Below are 14,489 nucleotides of genomic sequence, written 5' to 3'. Positions count from 1 at the left end.
CTTTTTCTCTCTACCGAAATGTTCCATTTTTCCACCAGGATGATACGCTGTCCTGCGAGTGGGTTTAGAATTGTCCATGCCTAATCTCGAGACAATTTCGTAATTGCGGGGAGGAAAAAAAGATGGAGTCTCTGGAGACATTCTGGAGTCGATGATGGAGTCGAACGCGAGAGCGATGGGAGCCGATTGGAGCGAACCGCAGTGGGCGACGATGGGGCATCGAACCGATGCGACTCTACACGCTTGCGGTCGCATCCTGCCGCATGCAACACTCCGCAATGCAGGATGACTAACCCATAGAGCCTGGATGACATAAGGCGGTTATGTAAGGGCCCCGTGACTTCCGGGGAACTCGCCCGTCATACGCTGTACGGTCATGACGGAGACGCGTACTGTCATATAATACACCTCCGCTACTACGCCAGTACATTCGCAACAGTGCCTGAAGAGCCCACCTGCACGTAGTAACACAATTCCCAAATGGGGGGGGGCCATTGATGTATTTTCTTTTTCCCGCTTTATTTTTATTTTTCCAATATTGGGGGGAAAGATACCATCTCCATAGTGTTTCTTATCAAATCTGGTACCACATCAGCATGTCCAATGTTACCTATTCCCCCTCTTCAGGTTGCCCCCCGGTTTCCACTCTAATCTCCATTGTTCCTTCCCTTCCACGCGAGGGTTACATCATTGTGCAGTCCATCCTCATCTAGACTACTTCTTGCGAGGCTTTTCCCCCCCAATCGCCCTCTTGGTGTGCGAGTCTACGAGTCTCAAGCCAGATCTCGAGATTACCGCCCATCATGCCTGGCAAAACGACTACCAAGCCTCGCATCACGAAGTTCACCAACTGTCGCCTAGTGCGCGGAGCTTCGCTGGTGGAGCAGGATCTTTGGATCGACTCTTTGACTGGAAAGATTCTCAAGGACCAAGAAGCTTTCTATGAACTGCACCTCTCCCCGACGAGGTGATCGATCTTGGTGGCCGTATCCTGGCCCCCGGTCTGATAGATGTTCAACTGAATGGTGCCCACGGCTTTGACTTCTCTGTGCCCTGCGACACCAAGGAGCAATACGACGAGGGATTGCGCATGGTCAACCGCGGCTTGGCCCGAAGTGGTGTTACTTCATACCTCCCCACGCTAGTGAGCTCCACTCCGGAAGTTTACTGGAAGGTCAGTTTCCACCTGTTCCCCAGAGGAGAACAGGAATGGCAGGACAGAGGCACCACTCACACGCGAATAGGTTCTTCCTTCTTTGGGCCCTACTGGCGCTACCCACCAGCCTGAAGACGGCGCTGAGTCACTTGGTGCTCATGCCGAGGGACCTTTCATTAGCCCCGGTCGTAATGGAATCCACAAACCAGCCGTTCTCCGTGCTGCCGAAAGCTTCGAAGATCTGGTCTACTGCTACGGCAAGGACAATCTTTCCGCTGATTCCCCTATCAAAATGATTACCGCCGCCCCCGAGGTTGGTAAGATGATGGAACAAATCCCCGAGATCGCCAAGCGCAACATCATCTATTCCATCGGCCATTCAGACGCCACCTACGAGCAAGCCGTTGCCGCCACCCACCAGGGTGCTCGCATGATCACCCACCTGTTCAACGCCATGCGTCCCTTCTACCACCGCAACCCAGGTATCTTCGGTGTACTCGGCCAGAGCGACCGCCGCCGGCCTTGCTACGGTGTCATTGCCGATGGTATTCACCTGCATCCAACCTCCATCAAGATCGCCTACAACGCTTACCCAGACGGCTTGATCCTCGTGACCGATGCGATGCGCTTGTGCGGTCTTCCCGATGGTGTGTACGACTGGACCAACGGTGAGCGGATCGTCAAAACTGGCGCTCGCTTGACTCTCGAAGGATCGGACAAAATCGCTGGAAGCTCTGCCACTCTCATCGAATGTGTCAATAACTTCCGTCGCTGGTCTGGTTCTTCCACAGCGGAAGCTATTAACGCTGCTACCGCTGTTCCAGCTCGTCTGTTAGGCTTGGAAGGTGTTAAGGGCTCGCTCAGCAGTGGCGCTGATGCTGATCTGGTGGTCCTCGGTGAGGTGGATGATCCATACTCCGGCCTGACCCTCACAGTTGACCAGGTCTGGAAGTTAGGTGTGAAAATCCATGATAATGAGAAGGCCGTCGCAGCATGAATTCGGAGCAGTGACCCCATGCAGGCTTCGTTTTCCTTCATTTCCTACCTTTTTTTCCCCCTTCTTATGTGTGTTTGCAAGATGGTGCTATTTAATTTAGGGGAGCTTTTCGAGGGTCGGGGTCTGGCGTTAACAGGGAGCGATTGCATGTTCACCCAAGATAGATCAATATCCAGTGTATCACTCTAGAATATTTTGTGTTTCCCAATGGCCAATTAAGTGTCAAATTGACAGCAGTCTTTCCTAACTTACGTTCCAAGTTAGGTGGTATACGTGTAAAGATACAAGATAGCGTGTCATAATAAGGATACCCAGTATATTTGGAGATCATCCTTCTACCTAACGAGCACAGAACAGTACCGAGGTATTTCCAAAGCATTCACAAAGTTATGTCTCACATCGCTGATACGCAAAACAAAGATATATATATATAATGGAACAAGTGGCTCAATTGGGGTACACGGCTTTTTCTTCGTAAATAATGCCACCGACGCTCGTGCGTGAGCATCTTAAAGACGGGGCTGAGAGTGGGACCAGCCAGCCTCCTCAGCAATCATCTCGGCGCAACGTTCACCAATAGCCAGCACAGTCAACATGGGATTGATGCTGGGCATATCCGGGAACACACCGGCGTCGGCAATACGAATGTTCTTCAAGCCACGGATCTTCAGCTTGGGGTCCACAACGGCCAATGGGTCGCGGATGGGGTCGCCCATCTTGGTGGTACCAGCCGGGTGGTATACCGTGTGTGCTACGCGACGACCATACTCCGAGAGCTCCTCGTCGGTCTGAATCTTTGGGCCTGGGGCGACTTCGCGCTTGATCCACTCCTTGAAGGGAGACTCTTGGGCGATCTTACGCGCGGCCTTGAAACCGGCCACGATGGTCGCGGCGTCGTAGCCCTCGGGGTCAGTGAAGTAACGGAAATCCAGTGCAGGCTTAACGGATGGGTCGGCAGAGGTGAGGTAGAGACGACCACGAGATCGGGGGCGGGGAATGTTGGGGGTCATGCAGAAGGCCTGCACAGGCTCGTCGTAGCCCAGGCGAGTAGTGTTAAGGGTGAAAGGAATCTGGTAGCAGTGCATCATGATGTCTGCGGCACGGCCATCGAAACCTGCGGCATCCGGAGCCTCGCGACGCAAGAAGATACCTGCATCTGAGTCCATAGTGGTCATGTTGTGATCCACGGGCTGGTTCAATTTCCCACATGATGATACTCTCCGGGTGGTCAACGAGATTCTCACCAACACCGGGGATGTCCTTCACCACAGGGATACCAAGCGACGCCAGCTGCTCGCGGGGACCGAGACCAGACAGCATCATGAGACGGGGAGTGTCCACGGCGCCAGCACAGAGGACAGTCTCCTTGCGGGCCCGCAGCGTGTGCTGGGCACCGGACTTGAGGGTCACGTTGACACCGGTCACGGAGTCGCCTTCCACGTTCACCTTGGAAACCCAGGCATTGGTGAGAATGGTCAAATTGGGCCGCTTCTCGTCGCCGCGGATGATAGGGTGGAGGTAGGCCACACTAGCACTGCTGCGACGGCCATCGTCCGGGTTGTAGGAGATGTTGAAGAAGCCCACGCCCTCGGTCAGCTCGCCAGTCTTGCGAATATCGGCGTTGAAGTTGGAGATCACGGGGATTCTCATTGCTGTGGAGCAGGCCTGGATCCAGTCCTTGCACAGCTGGTTGCGGTGACGACCATGCACGGGCTGGAAGGTGTTGCGCAGGCCATCAATGAGACGAGTAAAAGTTTCGAAGTCCCAGCCCTTGCAGCCTTTGGCGACCCAGTTGCGGCAGTCATACTCGAAGGGACGGAAGGAGATCAAAGTGTTGTGGCTGGAGCAGCCACCCAGAACCTTCGCACGAGAGTGACGAATAAAGCTGTTGCCCATAGGTTGCTCGGTGGTTGGATAGTCGTAGTCCAGCTCACCACCCAGCAGGCTCAGCCATTCCTTCAAGTTGAGCACACGATCATCCGTGAAGTCGCTGGGGCCAGCCTCAATCACCAGAACGCGCTTGTTGGGTAAGTATTCCGCCAGACGAGCCGCAACGACACAGCCAGCGGTACCGCCGCCAACGACAATGTAGTCGTAGCTGTTCACGTCCGCAGCAGGAAGGTTGTCTGTAGTGGCCATGATGCAAGAAAGGGATCAGTAATTACTGAATCTTCTGAGGGCGAGCTTTCCTCTTATAACCTTCGAGCACCCGACAGATTTGGTACTCGAGAAGTGGGCATCGAGTGGCCGGAGCAAAGAGACCGATCTAATCTTCTCAATCCAGATGCCGGTTTGGGTATAGCGATGCTGGGAGCATCAAGACTCTTCATTGGCTACAGTCAGCAAAGGGTGGGTATATTCTCTGCTTCCAGTTAGCCAGGCCCACCGGCTACCAACGGGCGTGGGCTTATTGGCCAATCCCAGCCACTGGAGATTCGAGCCCCGCTAAAAAAGAGTGAAGATCTACCAGTCGGTGTCAAAATAAAAAGAAAGAGAGAAGTCGGTGATAAGAGTGGCTGACGGTGTTTTCCAATAGGGCTGCAGGTTACTCCGTAGTGGAAGTCGCATACGAGAAGGCTATAAGATATATTTCTCAATCGACTCCCCTAATTTGTCCAACAAGACCTGCGAGGATCTAGATACCATTCAGAGAGCCAATTACCCGATTATGGAGCGGCCCAACAGCAAATATTATCAATTAAAACACCATTTCCATTACTTTCTCTGCCCCCTCCACCAACAACCGCAGTGACGCCACTTTTAAACTTGGGACCGCTAACAAATTAGCGCCGCCACGGTCAGGGCGGTGTACCAATAGATCAGCATCGCCAAAGTATTGGCCTTCGGTTTCCTCCTCATCACTTCCCTTCACATCTTCCAGATGGCTACTTCATCTCCCCGCCAGCTCTACTACGACGGCCAGGTGCGTGCTGCGTCCTCCGGCAAGACTTTCCAAACGGTCAACCCAGCCACCGCGACGCCCATCGCCGACATCCAGGTGGCTGCTCACTCAGACATTGACGCTGCGGTTGAATCCGCAAGTCGCGCATTCCCTTCATGGTCCCAAACCCCCCCCCAATCGCTCGTGCACGCATCCTCCAAAAAGCCGCTTTAATCCTCCGGCAGCGGAATGACGAGATTGCCCGCGTGGAGACCCTCGATTGCGGCAAAGCTTTCACCGAGACCAGCACTGTGGATGTGGTGACTGGAGCCGATGTGTTAGAATACTACGCGAACTTCATTGGCGGTGGCGGACTCAATGGTGAGACGACACAGCTCCGCGAGGATGCCTGGGTCTACACCAAGAAGGCCCCGCTCGGTGTTTGTGCTGGTATTGGAGCTTGGAACTACCCTATCCAAATGTGAGTGGCAATCCCCTCACATGGCGCGAACAACTGACTTATGGAGATTCTAGTGCTCTCTGGAAATCGGCTGCGTGTCTGGCAGCTGGCAACACCATGGTCTACAAGCCTAGCGAATACACTCCTCTCCATGCCCAAACGCTCGCCGAGATCTACACCGAAGCTGGCCTTCCTGCTGGTGTGTTCAATGTGGTTCATGGTGCTGGAGATGTTGGTGCTTATCTGACAAGCCACCCAGCTGTCGCCAAGGTCTCGTTCACTGGGCAGGTCGCAACGGGCCAAAAGGTGGCGGGTGCTGCATCTGGCAATATGAAGTACGTGACTATGGAGTTGGGTGGCAAGAGCCCATTGATCATCTGCCCGGATGCCGACCTCGAGAACGCGGTCGATGGTGCCATGATGGCCAACTTCTACAGCACTGGCCAAGTCTGTACAAATGGAACCCGTGTCTTCGTTCCGCGGTCCATGAAGGCGGCTTTCGAAAAGCGCCTGCTCGAGAAGATCCCTTACGTGCGCGCCGGCCCGCTATTTGATGAACAGACAAATTTCGGGCCATTGAGCTCAGCCGTGCACTACGAAAAAGTCATCTCCTACATTCGTCATGGTATTCAGACCGACCGTGCGACTCTCCTCTGCGGTGGTCCTGAGAAGCCGGATGTGCCCCAGGACCTGCAGGCCGGCTTCTGGGTTAAGCCAACCATTTTCACCGACTGCACAGACTCGATGCGGATTGTAAAGGAGGAGATCTTCGGCCCGGTGATGTCCATTCTATACTATGACACTGTCGAAGAGGCCGTGAAGCGTGCGAACGCTACCGAACTCGGTCTTGCAGCCGGTGTATTCACCAAGGATCTCAACCAGGCCCACCGTGTCATTGACCAGCTCCAAGCCGGCATTACTTGGATCAATACTTGGGGTGAAAGCCCGGCTGAGATGGCTGTGGGTGGCTGGAAGAAGAGTGGTCTGGGCGTTGAGAACGGTCGCCGTGGCATTGAGGCCTGGGTGCAGAACAAGAGCACTTTGGTTGACATGAGCGGTGCTGTTGTGACCGTCTTTGCCAAGCTGTAAGCCTATGTATATACTTATAACGTTATCCATGCCTCCAGAGCCGGACGTAGCATAATCGAATGATTATCCGTACCGTATATCGTGTCTCCCCTAGTATCGAAAGACGCTACTAAGTATCTATGGGGCCAACTTCATAGAAAACGACTAGAATCCGTCTGTCCTGATCACCGTGGCTCAGCGCCTGGCGAGATAATACTATTTAAGCCGTGTCATTCAGGCAGGCGTCCAGTTCCAAAAAATGTCATAGAAATTATCATCTTTTGATTCACCTCAAGCGATTTTAATACTAATGAAAGTCAGTCCCTTGCGTCTAAATGACTTATCGAATGCAAATCCCAAAGAATATCTGATCTCCTCAATCTATCAATCTCGAAACGACGGAGGGATAATAAGTAGAACGCCTGAAAAGATAAAAAGCGAGAAGGAATAAAATGCCATGCAGCAATACCGAAAACCTTGGAACAACCTGAAACCCGATATCCATTCTCCCGAATGTGCAATTGTCAAGACGGAGCGAAAAAGAAGAGCAAGAAATGAGCTCATCCTAAAGAGCGGTCATCCTGGCACCCATACGATCAAAGTGCAGGTCATTGTGCAGGGTGCCGTCGATACCTCCGATAGCAGAATCTACCATACGCGAAGACATACTGTCGGGAGTCAGTTCATCGTCAAATGTCCGATGAAGTTCGGTGTTGATGCGCAGATCCTTGGGAACTTTGGTCGGGGTCGAATCAGGGGTTGGCTGTTGGGGCGATGCCTTCTTGACTGGAATTGGGCCGGGAACATAAGTGCGAGGGCGGTAAACCAGAGCCGGGCCCTGCGTACGAGCATCGGTGCCTGCCTGCTCGATGGATTCGAAGTAGCGCACCGTCTTGACTTTGAGCTCGAGGGTCGCATCACGATCGCAAACCACCAACGGATGTTGGTGGAGCTGCAGCGCAGAGAGAGTCCACATGTGGTTCACGCCCTCCTCTAGACCCTTTTTCACAGCGAACGCCTTGTGAGCGCCAGTAGCCACAATGACAACCTCCCGGGCATCCATAATAGTCTGGATACCCACTGTCATGGCCATGCGAGGCACCTTATTGACGTCGTTATCGAAGAATCGCGAGTTTGCCAGAATTGTGTCGTAAGCCAAGGTCTTGACGCGGGTGCGACTGCTTAGCGAGGAACCGGGCTCGTTGAATGCAATATGGCCATCGGGGCCAACGCCACCAAGGAAAAGCTCGATACCTCCATATTGTGCGATGCGCGCCTCGAAGGAAGCACACTCCGCAGCAGGGTCCGCTGAGTTGCCATCTAGAATGTTGATGTTTTGGGGCGGGATATCCACATGCGAGAAGAAGTGCTTGTACATGAAACTGTGGTAGGACTCGGGGTGGTCACGAGGCAGGCCCACATACTCATCCTATGTGTATTGGGTGAGCATAGGATGCTATTGGTGTATATGTATTTAGGGAGCACGTACCATGTTGAAAGTCACCACATTTTTGAACGAAATCTCCCCGGCCCGGTGACGCTGGACCAGAATCTTGTAGATGATCTCAGGGCTGCTTCCCGTGGGCAGACCCAGGACGAATGGATGTGTCGGGGTAGCTTTGAAGGCCTTGATCCGACCTGGAGGTGAAATGAGCAAAGCAAACTCGGGGGGTCAGAGCAGTCGCAAATCTATCACATACTGATGATGTAGTCGGCAATGTAGACCGATGCGGCCTCGGGGTCCTCTCGAATGATAACACGCATGATGCCCAGATAGTAATGAGCTTAAGTGAAGAACAGATGGAGGACTAGGAGTGACGGGTTGGGCGGGGGAAGAGGAATAGGTGAGGCGAAGAGTCGGCAGGCGCAAAGAGAGGTGGTGGCAAGGAAAGGCAAGAAAACGTCGCCCATAAAAAGTCGAAATTGGCCCCAAGGCTCACAGGTTACGTTGAGCTCCAGTGTACAACAGTGACAAAGGAGATCCTCCACGTCGCAGTGTCCGGGAGGGGCCGCCTTACAGTATTACACCACCACAGATTTGCAATGTATCGTCGCATACACCATGTGGATGGTGGCCATGACGTCTGCGGAGAAAATCGAAAAACCACCAGAGATGCCCCCACGAGATTGGCATTTCAAATCTCATTCGCCATACGAAAGTGATACGAGTACTATGACGGGAATCAACTCGGGCCTGATAACCAAAGCAGGTACCCTTCCTGGTTCGGCGGCATAGAATCCGGTGTTTCCCATGTGGTGGTCAACGATAAAGTATAGTGATGACGTGGTGGAGGGGTGTTTCTCGGCTGGTGATTGGGCCCAAACCCTTCCAACGTCTACCGTCAAGCTGGAACTGAAGGTTCCATCCAAGCAAGTTGCATCCGGTGAAGTCGGCAAAACGGGAGAGACGATATAGAGAAAACCTGGGGGAGATTGTAACCCTACGTCGCAACCAGTCTATCAGGTTAAGTAAGCCGTGCGGGTGACACCTGGGCATTTAGTTTACACCGCTTGCTGCATTTTACCTTGCCGCTTTGGCTTGGCCGGTTTTGATTGGCCTCCAGTTGTAGTTTTCTGCCGGCAAATGCGTGTCATCTTCGATTCTTTACCGGCTGTTCTGGTATGGTACGGTACCAGTCCCGACAAACACAAACAAGACCCTCTCAGTCAGCTGATTGTGTCCCAAAGAGAACTGAGGAGACTTTAGTTTCCAGCCAAATTATTGGTGGTAGTGGACCCAAATTGACCTAGGTAACTGCAAATGGATGATGACTCAGGGTTTAGCTCAAACTCCTGGAGCCCTGGGAGTCCGGGGAACACCAGCTCCTTCGTAGCTTCAGCCAGGTACGTACCACCACGATGCGCTATCTTATCTGTGCGCATCCGATTGCGGCTCTGGAAGCACAGTTTATTCTGGCCTGACACCAACGCTGCTCCCTCTGTCACCTGACTGCGACCTCGGAGTTTCCAGCTCGATGCGCGTACGTGCTGGACTAGGTTGAACATACCCACCACCATCGAAGCCGTCCCACCTCGTTGTCTGCCACCCCCCTATCCTGGTTGCAGCTTCTTGTTCCTTCAACCTAGCCGCTGGCATTCCTTACTTTCCCCCACCCCAGGGCCATGGCCCCGAAAGAGGACATGCTGCCCCCGGGCTGGGAGGATCTAGACAGGTATGTCGATCGCCCAGTTCCGGCGCATCTACCATCCATCCTGCGCCTCAGTCCCCAGACCTATCCATCCCTTCTTCGCGCACTGTGGAACCTCGTCCGTGCTCCCCCCCCGATATTTAGAGTATTACCTCTTCGGGAAATATCACATCTGGAGAGGTGTGAGGTTCATACGATGCTGACCCTTGTGGCAGGCAGATGGGCCAGCTGTTCATGATGGGCTTTGATGGCACCTCGGTGAGCCCAGAGATCCGTTCGCTGATTGAGGATTACCATTTGGGGTCTGTCCTCCTGTCAGCCAAGAATTTGAAATGTAATAAACTCCGGCTTGCGCTCCTGGGCTCTTCCCCAAGAGCCCTTTCTTTTTTTTTTCTGTCTTTCTTTTTTTTTTATCCTTCTTTCTTTTCTGTAGAGCATGGATTTGCTAACGATTGGCAGCTGCGGAGGAAGCAACCATGTTGGTACTGGAACTGCAGACTATCGCTCGCAATGCTGGCCATCAGGTGCCGTTGCTTATATCACTAGACCAAGAGAATGGAGGTGTGAATAGCTTATATGATGAGATATATATCCGCCAGTTCCCGAGCGCCATGGGGCTGGCCGCGACTGGATCAAAAGAATTAGCCTACGAAGTTGCTCTCGCTACGGCGCAAGAGCTGAAGGCTGTCGGCGTGAATTGGATCCTAGGTCCGGTTTTGGATGTTCTGACAAATGTACGGAATCAGCCTTTAGGGGTTCGCACAGCTGGGGATGATCCACAAGAAGCTTCACAATATGGCGTGCAGTCTATGAAAGGATACCAAGAAGCAGGCCTTGCGACATGTGGGAAACATTTTCCATCATACGGCAACCTTGAATTTCTTGGGTCTGAGGCCGAGATGCCGATCATCACCGAGTCTCTCGAGCAGCTCAGCTTAAGCGCATTGGTCCCTTTTCGGAACGCTATCAACCAAGGCCTTGATGCCATGATGGTCGGTGGAGTTTCAATGTCGTCAGCTGGCGTGAATGTTATGCATGCTTGCCTAAGCGACCAGGTAGTGGATGAACTTCTCCGGAAAGACCTCAAATTTGATGGAGTGGTTGTGTCTGAGTGTTTGGAAATGGAAGCCTTGACACACAACATCGGCGTCGGTGGTGGTACGGTGATGGCGAAGAATGCCGGCTGTGATGTGATCTTGCTCTGTCGCTCATTCCCAGTCCAGCAAGAAGCAATCAACGGATTGAAACTCGGTGTCGAGAATGGCATAATTGGCCGCCACCGCATTGAGCAATCATTACGACGTGTCCTCGCTCTTAAGGCGCGAATCACTTCATGGGAGCAAGCATTGAACCCACCAGGCGTCCTTTCCCTGACACAGATGCAGCCTTCTCATACCAACCTTTCAATCAGGGCCTACAATAATTCGATCACGGTAATGAGAGACAAAAACAATCTGTTACCATTGTCCAATATCATCACTCCCGCCGAGGAACTCTTGCTCCTGACGCCGTTGGTCAAACCATTAGCGGCATCTGCGGTCACTCTCTCAGCGAAAGAACCTAGACATGGGTCCGTAGAACCAGTGGCTGCGTTGGATCGGAGTGCTTCTGTCATGAGCGGAGAAAGTGTTTTCAAAGAACTAGGACGATCACTCTCACGCCAGCGCAATGGACGAGTGCTACACACGTCATACACCGCGAATGGCGTACGGCCCATCCATGAAGATCTCATCAAGCGCGCCAACGCGGTGATTATTGTGACTGCTGACGCAAATCGCAACTTATATCAACAAGCCTTTTCAAAACACGTCTCCCTCATCTGCCAGTCACAGTACTCTCGGTCCGGCGAGCGCTACGACAAGCCCGTGATCGTCGTTGCTGTCAGCTCGCCATATGATTTTGTTACGGATTTATCTATTGGAACCTACATATGCACCTATGATTTCACCGAGACGGCTCTGCAAACACTAGTGAAAGTTTTGTGTGGTGAGCTGACCGCCACCGGATCATTGCCTGGCTCTATCAGCCGCAGTCAAAAAATCCACCAATCTCGACAACACTGGCTGGTAGAGAATTGGAATGAAGATAGAGACGCTCATGCCTTAGATGCTTTGCTTGATGCAGTCCGGGATGATTGCCCCAAGGGCCAGCGATCAGAGCTTCTTGGCGCCACCTCCAACAGCTTCCTTCTCCGCGAAGAGAACATTGACGAAGCGCACTTCGTCGTCCGGAATAGCAGCACGCAGGCGCTATACGGATTCTGCGCCACCTACTTCTTCCGGTCTACCGGTACTGGTGTCATTGGATGCTTGATTGTCGATCCCTCTCGGCGGAAGCTGTCTATCGGACACTCCCTCCACAGCCGCGCCATCCGCACGCTTCTCCAGCAGAAAGGCATGAAGCGCTTTCAGCTTGGATCCCGGCTCCCGGGTATCTACTTGGGAATACCTACCGCCAGTCCGGTGGAGCGCAAACGACTGCGGCAGTGGTTTGCCAATCTAGGCTGGAACACCGCGTTGTCGCGGCCCGTGTGCAGCGTGGTGCTCCGTAGTTTGGCGACATGGAGCCCGCCCGATGGGTTGACAGCGACCTTGCAGAATGCGCATGTGAAATATGACTTGGCCTATGGCACGGATTTCGCCAGAGAAATCCTCGACCACATCAAGACGAATGCCCGGCAAGGGGTCGCGGACATCTACCGCATCGCGCTGGGCGGCGCCCCCAACTGTGGGGTGATCCGGGCCAAACGTTCGTCGGACGATTTGATTATCGGTACGATCGTGATCTATAACGAAAGATCGATGCTAGCGGGACATATGCCTGCATTGCGCGCTAGCAACACGCCCGTCGGAGGCATCTCGTCGCCCGTTATCTCCCCGTGCGCCGATGATTATTCCACCGTCATGCAGGGGCTGATCCTGCTGGCTATCAAGCAGATCCGCAAGCTCAATGCTCAATCTGTGGTGATGGACTGTGTACGGTGGACCTTTTGCCCCATCCGGCTTTTATGAACTTTTGCGCTAACTTGATCCAGGTGGACGGTGATGGCAACTTCGACTGCCTATCTTCCATGGGGTTCAGCATGCTCCACAGCTTCGAAGAGGTAAATTCCGATGCGGCGACCTGGACCATGATGCATTCATCGTAGAGAGAAGCTCGGGATTTCGTGATTTGTCTACAAGACTCGAGACACCCTTAGATCCTGAATCCTTTTTATGAAGGCAAAGGGTTGTTTTCTCTTGGCTTTCCATGCCATTTGACCCTGGTTTCACCTGCAAAACTCCTGATATGGGCGAGAGGTGATCTTTTGTATCCATGCCTTATCTTCGATTTTATGGTTTCCGCATCTATGATATCCATCTAGCAATTTTTTTGGGGGGGGAGGAGGGGCGGTCATAGTTTATACCAGCGGACCCCTTCCTTGGGTTCTAGGGGCGTGGGTCTGGGATTAGCGATGCAGATACACAGAGGAGTTCATATTAGGTGATCTCTTTCTCTTTTACCCCCTTGTCTCCTCCCTCGGTGCCCCTTTTCCAATTTCATGTGTATATGATAAGGTGTATTATGCACAGATTGGACTTTCATACGGCATCATCTGGACCAATCTGACATCATTTTCTTTTTTGGACTCTGGGAAGTATGGTAAGCAAGTCAAAGGCGATCACGGGAGATCCGCAAGGTCTTCGCTCTCGAACCATTTGTTGTTCTGTTTTCGCCACATAAGAGCCAACTTGGAAAAGCCGAGCAAGGATCAGAAAGCTATTCTTGATTAAAAGTGGACCCGGAGGCAGCACAACTGAATGCGGCGTGCTTAGTGGACCGGACGTCCGTAGGTCGAAAACAAATTAACTTCCCATATTAACGAACGGGCTTTTCTTCCAATTTCCTCGGGGGGGACCAACTCCACTTTGACGAAAGCCCCCCCTCGGGAAGAGGATTTCCACGGGAATTGTGTAGGCACGGTTCAAACGGTTAAGAGGAAGAAAGGTGTGAATGCTATTGTTGCTAAAAGGCGGACCGCTTCGGGGTGTCGGGGCCTTAGTTCCATCCGCCCAAGAGCGCCCGGCTGATTCGCTCAGATCTCTCTCGAAATCATCTGGGAAATGGCTCAAGTTGCACAGTGCACAAGCTCACGATGTTTGAGGTTCGAATCGGTCCGAAGTACGAGCCCCGCCCTCAGGATATGCTTATTACGAGGTACGGAGCCCGAAGGTGATCATCTGTGGCGGAATACTCCTACAAAGCTAGACCGGGATTCGACCCACATTCCTTTGATCGCATTCCGCTCCAGGCTTCTGCTCGCCCAAGGCCTTGTCCCTCCAAACGCGTCGAGATCTGAGGTGTCTCGGGAAGTAAAGTGGAAGCTTCGGGAGATCAGGGGCCGTGACGCCAATAGCCGGAGGTGGACGGATCGAGGAACGCGGGCCAGTGATTGATTTGATTTCAACCAGAGTCCATGGGGGCCCAATGGGGCGCCTGGAATGGATGAAGAGGCCGGGTCCGAGATAGGCGGGAGGTCTGAGAAGGCCTAAGGGTCAAAAAGAGGGGCTGACAGCTCGTTTCCCCGGCCAGAGTGGCCAGGAGTGGCCAGAGGAGGGAAAGCGCCCAAGGATCAGAGGGAAGGGCTCTGAAGGGAGCTCCGCCAATCACCGGGCAGCAGGCAACCCGGCTCTTCAGCAGAAAGCCTGGAAACCGGAGATAATCGAATCGGGTAAATGCACAGGGAGATGAAGGGGGAAGCGCTGATCCCCTAAGCTTAACGACTTCACATGGTTTAG

At 53.1% G+C, this 14,489-nt stretch overlaps 5 protein-coding genes across 5 annotated transcripts; 3 read left to right on the top strand and 2 right to left on the bottom strand.

Annotated features, from left to right (window-relative positions):
• Positions 1-803: 803 nt before the first annotated feature.
• Positions 804-2,153, top strand: N7468_001960 (N-acetylglucosamine-6-phosphate deacetylase; the record flags this gene model as incomplete). The annotated part of the gene is made up of 3 exons (XM_058471257.1): positions 804-878; positions 968-1,174; positions 1,245-2,153. The coding sequence occupies 3 exons, from the start codon at positions 804-806 to the stop codon at positions 2,151-2,153; spliced, it is 1,191 nt and encodes a 396-aa protein (XP_058334398.1).
• Positions 2,154-2,662: 509 nt separating this feature from the next.
• On the bottom strand, positions 2,663-4,292 carry N7468_001959 (GMC family oxidoreductase; the record flags this gene model as incomplete). Its single annotated transcript, XM_058471256.1, has 2 exons — positions 2,663-3,303; positions 3,371-4,292. 2 exons carry the CDS (start codon positions 4,290-4,292, stop codon positions 2,663-2,665), a joined length of 1,563 nt encoding a protein of 520 aa, XP_058334397.1.
• Positions 4,293-5,034: 742 nt separating this feature from the next.
• On the top strand, positions 5,035-6,583 carry N7468_001958 (uncharacterized protein; the record flags this gene model as incomplete). The annotated part of the gene is made up of 3 exons (XM_058471255.1): positions 5,035-5,151; positions 5,196-5,515; positions 5,569-6,583. The coding sequence occupies 3 exons, from the start codon at positions 5,035-5,037 to the stop codon at positions 6,581-6,583; spliced, it is 1,452 nt and encodes a 483-aa protein (XP_058334396.1).
• Positions 6,584-7,127: 544 nt separating this feature from the next.
• On the bottom strand, positions 7,128-8,326 carry N7468_001957 (uncharacterized protein; the record flags this gene model as incomplete). The annotated part of the gene is made up of 3 exons (XM_058471254.1): positions 7,128-7,991; positions 8,052-8,200; positions 8,263-8,326. The coding sequence occupies 3 exons, from the start codon at positions 8,324-8,326 to the stop codon at positions 7,128-7,130; spliced, it is 1,077 nt and encodes a 358-aa protein (XP_058334395.1).
• Positions 8,327-9,685: 1,359 nt separating this feature from the next.
• N7468_001956 (putative beta-N-acetylglucosaminidase) lies at positions 9,686-12,859 on the top strand (the record flags this gene model as incomplete). Its single annotated transcript, XM_058471253.1, has 4 exons — positions 9,686-9,735; positions 9,927-10,045; positions 10,171-12,686; positions 12,746-12,859. The coding sequence occupies 4 exons, from the start codon at positions 9,686-9,688 to the stop codon at positions 12,857-12,859; spliced, it is 2,799 nt and encodes a 932-aa protein (XP_058334394.1).
• Between the last annotated feature and the right edge of the window lie 1,630 nt (positions 12,860-14,489).

Source organism: Penicillium chermesinum (assembly GCF_028974085.1).
Source record: "Penicillium chermesinum strain IBT 19713 chromosome Unknown utg000002l:1.0-5270490.0:1.0-5274688.0, whole genome shotgun sequence".
Classification (NCBI taxonomy): Eukaryota; Fungi; Ascomycota; class Eurotiomycetes; order Eurotiales; family Aspergillaceae; genus Penicillium; species Penicillium chermesinum.
The sequence above is the reverse complement of the archived record's forward strand: the minus strand, read 5'-3'. Positions and strand labels throughout refer to the sequence as shown.